Source organism: Danio rerio, chromosome 18 (assembly GCF_052040795.2).
Source record: "Danio rerio strain M-AB ecotype USA chromosome 18, GRCz13ab, whole genome shotgun sequence".
Taxonomy (NCBI): Eukaryota; Metazoa; Chordata; class Actinopteri; order Cypriniformes; family Danionidae; genus Danio; species Danio rerio.
In genome coordinates this window covers 337,501-345,000 of record NC_141038.1, presented here as the reverse complement: position 1 = coordinate 345,000, position 7,500 = coordinate 337,501, and the positions used below count along the sequence as shown (strand labels likewise).

Here is a 7,500-nt window from a genome sequence, read left to right as displayed (position 1 = left end):
TGAACGATGGCTGCAGTCTTATCGGCCGTCAGCGCCCACAGCTTCAGCTCCTCCACACACTCCACATGCTGCAGCTTCAGCAGCTCTGCTCTGATGACCGACACGTCCATGTGACGCGGTACACCTGCGCACACACACACACACACACACATGCATTAACACACTAACACACACAAGAACACAGACCGACACACGTAAAAACACACGTGTATTTATACACACACACAAAATCAAGCATAAACAAACATGCATAAAGCACACACACACATGCATGACCACACATATACATACACACATAGCAATACACTGACACACAATGAAACACACACATGCTTAAGCACACATACAAACATAAACAAGAGCATAAGGAGCACACACACACACACACACACACACACACACAAACACACACAGATAAATGCACAAGCACACATTTACACACACTCATGCATATGCTTACATACAGTATATATACACACACACACACATCGAAATATACATGCATAAATCACTCACACATGGCCACATATACACCTACTGATACTGATATTAATACACACACACACGCACACGCACACACAACCACACAATATAAGCACACAAACACACGTATTCATGCATATGTATATATACAGTATATACATACAACACATACACACGCATAACCCCACATATACACCTACCGATACTAATACACACACATACACGCTAAAACACACACACACACACACAGACAGAGCGGTGTCTCACCCTCCAGCAGGATGATGCCGGTGTCTCTGATGATCTGGAATGTGCTGAAGAGCACCAGAACCGAGAACAGGTACGTGCATATGGGGTCCGCAAGCTTATACTCCGGCTGACACACACACACACACACACACACACACACAGGTCAGTCATGATGAGCATCAGTCAGCAGTTCAGATGTGTTCTCATGTGTTCTCCAGTGTCGCACCTTAAACCTGACGATGTACGCAGCGATGAGGACGCCCACGCTCTGAACCAGATCTCCCAGCGCGTGGATGAAGGCCGCTCGCACCGCCAGACTGCCGTGACCCCGCTGACCCTGACCTGATGACCCCTGATCCGATGACCCATGACCTGCTGAGCCATGAGAGTGACCGTGCCCGTGCCCATGAGAATGAAGATGGCCGGACTGATTGAGGAGGAAGCCCATTCTGCGCGCACACACACACACACACACAAACACACACACTTCATCTTTATTTCTAGAACACTTTTACAATGTAGACTGTAACATGCGCACACACACATAATTCAACTCGCTTTTATTTACATAGTGCTAATACAATGTAGATGTGTCTCAAACAACAACAACAACAACAACACACACACACACACACACACACACACACACACACACACACACTGCATTGAGGAACACTACAGTCATCAGTGGACTTTACTCCCGTGTTTACGAGCGCCTGCATACAGTCACATGGATCAGATGGACAGCAGGTGACTATGAGATTCTGTGCTGGTGCAAACACACACACACACACACACACACACACACACAACATTTCATTTTCACAGACAAAACTTGGTGGAATGTCGTAACTCTTTTCTTTTTTACAGTGTATTGTGTGTGTGTGTGTGTGTGTGTGTGTGTGTGTGTGTGTGTGTGTGTGTGTGTGTGTGTTCCAGACTCACAGCAGGTTTACAGCGACTCCGACCGCAGCCGTGATCAGCATCACATCACCGTCAATAGTGAAGTCCTGATGGATCGTCCTCTGAGCCGCTTCGTTCAACAACACACCGGTCAGAATGTAGATCAGCAACACACTGATGCCTGCGGACAACACCTCTGAACACACACACACACACACACACACACACACACACACACACACACACACACTCAGCGTGATGTACTCTGAAACACTTACACTCCAGAAAATCCCAGCTGACTGCTGTCATGATGCAGAAACGTGCACTAAACACTTCAACACACAGCAGTTCACATGTGTTTGCTGCCTCATTACAAACATACACTGAGTTTAGTTCCAACACAGTCTGTAGGTATCAAACAAGCCTAAAGTGCTCAGTGAGTTTGATCAGGTGTGTTTAATTGAAACTGTGCAGAGCTGCGGCCCTCCAGGAACTGAGATCGACACCTGTGCCACAATCTAACAAAAGACACAGGCTGCGCGCCTCATAGGGATGGTGCTGATTACATTATAATCTGTATATCCAGCATTTTGTGTTCTGACGGCAGGCTGACTGCACCATCTGACAGCTCTATAGCGCCGTTTTCAAAATAAAAGTCCCACATGCATAGTAAGTTCAACACAAGCAGAAATATATTACTGTTGTAGTGTCACTAATAAATGTACCGACCAATCACACACACCTATGCCAGCAGGTGTAAATCAGTGCGGGCTGAGACTCACCCAGTCGATGGAGGCCGAAGGTGAATCTGTACGTCGGAGGTTTCGCGGAGAGCCAGAGCGCCAGCAGAGACACGATGATCCCGATCAGATCCGTCAGCATGTGTAGAGCGTCCGTCATGATGGCCAGACTGTTGGCCACATACCCTCCTGAACACAACACACACACACACACACACACACACACACACACACACACACACACACACACACACACAAAGGCTGCGTCCCAAATCACCTACTACTGGAGTATGCACTACGTTTCAATGCAAGTTCACTACACAACCATAGGGAAAGTGTGCTTGTATAGTGTGAATGTGATTCAGACGATCTTCATCTGCCATTTATGATAATCACATGACCTGGCCACGTCCGTTGAGTCGCTTCACTAACATTGATAAATTCTCTCATGGTGCATCATGGGATAGCGTAGCCTCCATCAGATGCACACTTCAGAATCTCAGCAGTGGCTGTAGATCATCCGGCGACTTCTTGCAGACTGGTTTTACAATACTGTGAATTAAGACACACTACACGGCTCACATACGGTTTTAACATACTAAATAGTAGTGAAGTGTGTGATTTCAGACACAGCTAGAGTCAGTTGTGTGTGTGTGTGTGTGTGTGTGTGTGTGTGTGTGTGTGTGTGGCTGCATTCTAGTCAAGTCTTTACGTCCTTCCTTCACTAACGTCCCCCAGATTGTCATTGTGTCCACTACTGGGGGAACATCCGGTTTAAATAGAGTGCCCTTAATGCTTGAGCACTTGGGAACTACACTATAGTGAACATAGTGCTGGAGTGAACATATGAAGCCGACTCGCTCTCTCTGTCAAAATCAAGGGATCAAGGGAGGGTATGTCCATGCAAGCTATCCAAGTTCACTTGATGGAGTGGAACACACTTTAGGATGGTGGCAGGAATTCACTTAAGGGAACAAGGGAGGTAAAAGTAGAGTGGAACGCAGTGTGTGTGTGTGCACGCTCACCTATCAGCTCTCCCACCATAAACAGGAAGTAGAGCACCGCGGCTCCGCCCAGTTTGCGCATGACCCGGCGGCGCCGCTGCTGTTCTCGGTTCCTCTGGCAGCCGTCGCAGGCCTCGGGTCCCGTGGAGCCAGTGGAGGCCCCCAGCAAAGAGTCATCATCGTCCGTCAGTGTGCTGCGCGCGGAGCCGTTAACAGCCGGACGCTCCTCCGCCTCTCCGGACACCACCACCTGCAGCCGGCTGAAGCGCGGCGACTCCTCCTCCTGCAGATCCTCCGAGAAGTCGAAGGCGGCGGCGTCGCTCAGGTGCCAGCTGTCCGGCCGGCTGCGGAACGCCGAGCGCACGCGACCTATCAGACCCGACATCGAGGAACACCACACACACACCGATCACTGGAGGAGGAGCTGAGCGCTGAACTGCGACTCACAGGGCACCATCACTACAGCTCACCTGAAACACACACACACACACAGGTCAGCTCACACACACATAGATCAGCTCACCTGAAACACACATCAGTTGGCTCACCTGACTGACACTCATTCATTCATTAACACACACACACACACACCTATCCGCTGTGCTCACATATCAGCTCTCTTCCCATGAACAGGAAGTAGAGCACCGTGGCTCCGCCCAATTATGCTCCATACCGCAGATGAACACTGAGTGTGAAGTGTTTGAGTCAGGTATCAGGCCTCATCACAGTACAGACACCGCATTAGTGAAAATAACCAGTGATTATCTCTTAGCTGCTGATCAAGGCTGCATCTCATTATTAGTATCACTTGATCTCAGTGCTGCATTCAACACCATCGACCACAATATCCTCATAGATGGCTTAAACTCTACAGGTGTCCAGGGACAGGCTCTACAATGGTTTAAGCCAGGGGTTTTCCACCTTTTAGGACACACGCTCCCCTAAGTTTGTGCAATTTTACTCACAAGCCAAAATGATGATGCATGTGCAAACATCATTCAATATTACTTGCTGCGTTTAAACATTACACTGAAACACACATGTAAAGGTTACCCGACTCAGTGTGATGGCTGAGCCCGTTTCTGTGAGGACAACATGCTTGGATTCCTGACACGCCTAACAGTGAATCATCTTCCACTGTCAATAACCGTGAGCCGTAGCCTACTTGCTTGTGATGTAGTACACACAGATAATGCTGCTTCGCTAAGCTAAGGAGAGCCCTGACAGTGTGGTTGAGTCAAACATAGAGTACGTTTACATGGACACCAATACTCTTGATATTAATATGATAAGACAATACTCTGATTAAGAGTCTCCATGTAAACAGTGATGTTTGATAACCTCAATCAGACTGAAGTCATCACTGAACTAAACAGAAATGGAATTAAGACATGGTGTATGCACATATTAGTGGCATTATTGGAGTAAACACCATCATGTAGGACTTTTTGCAGCAAGATCCACACACACGGCTATCAGTAAAGGATCGCAGACACACACACACACACACACACACACACATCACAAAATGAGGAAGTTTCTCCGGCCTGCGGTATTAAATTTCTTCAAAACAACACTCTTCCAGCAGTCCTTGCTCCATTCATGCATCCAACACCCCAGTTTGTCACGGAGGCATGAATGAAATGTTCATGAGTGAAAGTGAAACTGCCGAAATGCAGTTAAAGATGGAAAATTAAAGATGAGACACCCAAAATGACACGAACCGTGGATAGCCTGCTGACACAACATTCAAAAAGCACTTCACAAAACACCTCAATTATATTACTGTCATATTCAGGATAAGGCAAGTAATCTAGATTACTGATGTCCATGTAAACACAGTCAGTAGTGTCTTCTAGACCAGGGGATCCCAAACTTTTCAGGCCGCGACCCCCAAAATGACAATGCCAGTGAGTCGCGACCCCCAATATATTCTGAGGTGGTTATAAATACAGAACCTTGCATGCAATGGAGCACACACACACCAATGGACCCAAGTCTATTCTTCTTTTAATTTTTTTAATGTATGAGAGCTGCAAATGGGCAACAAAGTTTAACCAGGTGTTATGAAATCTGCTGCATCTGACACTATTGCTGTGTCTTTAATATAATGTAATTACCCCAGGGGTTGCAATCCAATAGAAGTAGTAACTATAAGCTACCATAGTGACTATATGGTATAAACGACTATTTTGATCTCTTCAGTAGGTTATGGATAAAATATGGTAATTCTTATGGTTTAATAAAAATAAATAGATTTTTGGAAATCACCAGACGACCCCCCCTTCATTGTACCGCAACCCCTCGGGGGGGTCCCGACCCCCACTTTGAGAACCATTGTTCTAGACTAGTGAAATATCCAGAGGGGCATCCTGCTGATATATTTCAGTAGGGCACTCTCTTGTCAGACCAGTTTTACTTTCATTCACCGTCATTCATTTTAAAAAGCACCCGCTCCATTTTATTTCTATATGTTTTACTGGATCGCAGGTGTCTGATAGTTAGCTGTGGAACTAAAGTTAATCAGATTCATCCGAATTTACTTGAGTGCACCCCTCAAATTCTATATAGTGCCCCACAGGTTGAAAACCCCTGGTTTGAGTCATACACAGCTGACCGTTACCAGTGTGTGGATAATAATGGAGAGCCTTCGCCAGTCAGCCCAGTGCAGTATGGGGTGCCACAAGGATCAGTTTTAGGCCCTTTGCTGTTTACAATATACATGCTCGCTCTGGGAGACATTATTAGAAGACATGAGATCAGCTTTCACTGCTATGCAGATGATACTCAATTATATATTTCAACTAAACCTGAAGAGATGTCTGAACTGTCTAAACTAACTGAGTGTATTAGAGATGTTCAAGACTGGATGACCAACAATTTCCTTCTCTTAAACTCCGACAAAACAGAATTATTACTTATTGCTAGGGCCAGACAGAATCTGCAGTCTTTTTTTGCTGTTTCTGTGCAGAATTGTGTTAAAAATCTGCAGATATATGCTGAATGATATGGTCTCATAACTAAAAGCTTAATATATGAAATAAAAAAAGAATACCTTTTTAACTTTTATTTAATGTTTACAACACAAATCCAATTAGGTGCACTCTCTACTAAAAGCCAGAAATTATTACTTTACACACTGCACTGTAAATAAACCATATTAATACTTTCATATTAGTCAATAATATTACTGAAATTAATTTAAAAACTAAATAAATATAAATGTACACACATTTAGTGAGTAAATAAATAAACAGAATCAATGATGGGCTAAAAATCTGCAGAATTCCGGACCTGCTTACTGGGTCTAAGATCTCCTGCAACTAGAGGGATACAGAGTTAGCGTTAGCTCTACTATAAAAGATCTGAGTGTTATATTAGACAGCAGCTTAACAACTGAACATCGTATCTCCCATGTCACAAAAACCGCCTTCCTTCATCTGAGAAATATTGCTTAAGTTTTGCAGTATGCTCTCCATCTCAGATGCAGAAGAGCTAGCTGATGCTTGTATGAGCTCTAGATTAGATGACTGTAATGCTCTGCTATTAACAAGCTTCAGTCAGTGAAGCTGCAGCCGCCACAGTTCTCAGCAGCTCTAGTAAATATGACCGCATCACCTCAGTGTTCTCCTCATGATACTGGCTGCTGTTCAGTTCCGTATCGATTATAAAATATAGCTTCCTACCTATAATCTGTAAATAATTCAGCTTATGTTTATATAACCAACCTTCTGTCTTGCTGCAACCCAACCCACTCTTGAAGATATCTAAACTCGGGGCTTCTGGTAGTACACAGAATAGCAAAGTCCACTAAAGGAGGTCGAGCCTTCTCATTTATGGCTCCTACACTCTGGAATAGCCTTCCTGATAACGTCCGAGGCTCAGACTGACTCTCTCAGCTGCTCCTTTAAGACAATAATTATTGTGGAAAATCAAATTAACTTAAATTGAATCAAACTGAATTGAACACACACACATATCAGATCAGCTCACCTGACATACACACACCTGATCAACTCACCTGACTGACACATTCATTCACTAACACTGTCACACACACAAACACACACAGATATACATACAGAGATACACCGAATACACACATACACAGACAAACACACACA

General features: G+C 44.8%; 1 protein-coding gene across 4 annotated transcripts in view; it reads right to left on the bottom strand.

The window, feature by feature from the left end:
- The window catches only part of slc30a4 (solute carrier family 30 member 4), a 9,826-nt gene that overhangs the window by 1,947 nt on the left and 379 nt on the right, over positions 1-7,500 (bottom strand). The window contains exons 1-8 of one of the 4 annotated variants that reach the window (XM_087291749.1): positions 7,370-7,500; positions 7,105-7,281; positions 3,398-3,846; positions 2,415-2,561; positions 1,675-1,828; positions 956-1,178; positions 751-856; positions 1-124 (exon numbers count right to left, since the gene is read on the bottom strand). The exon at positions 1-124 is cut by the window's left edge and continues 11 nt beyond it; the exon at positions 7,370-7,500 is cut by the window's right edge and continues 199 nt beyond it. In XM_087291749.1, coding sequence (XP_087147875.1) covers positions 1-124; positions 751-856; positions 956-1,178; positions 1,675-1,828; positions 2,415-2,561; positions 3,398-3,761 — 1,118 coding nt within the window. In that variant the 5' untranslated portion in view covers positions 3,762-3,846; positions 7,105-7,281; positions 7,370-7,500. 4 annotated transcript variants of the gene reach the window in all.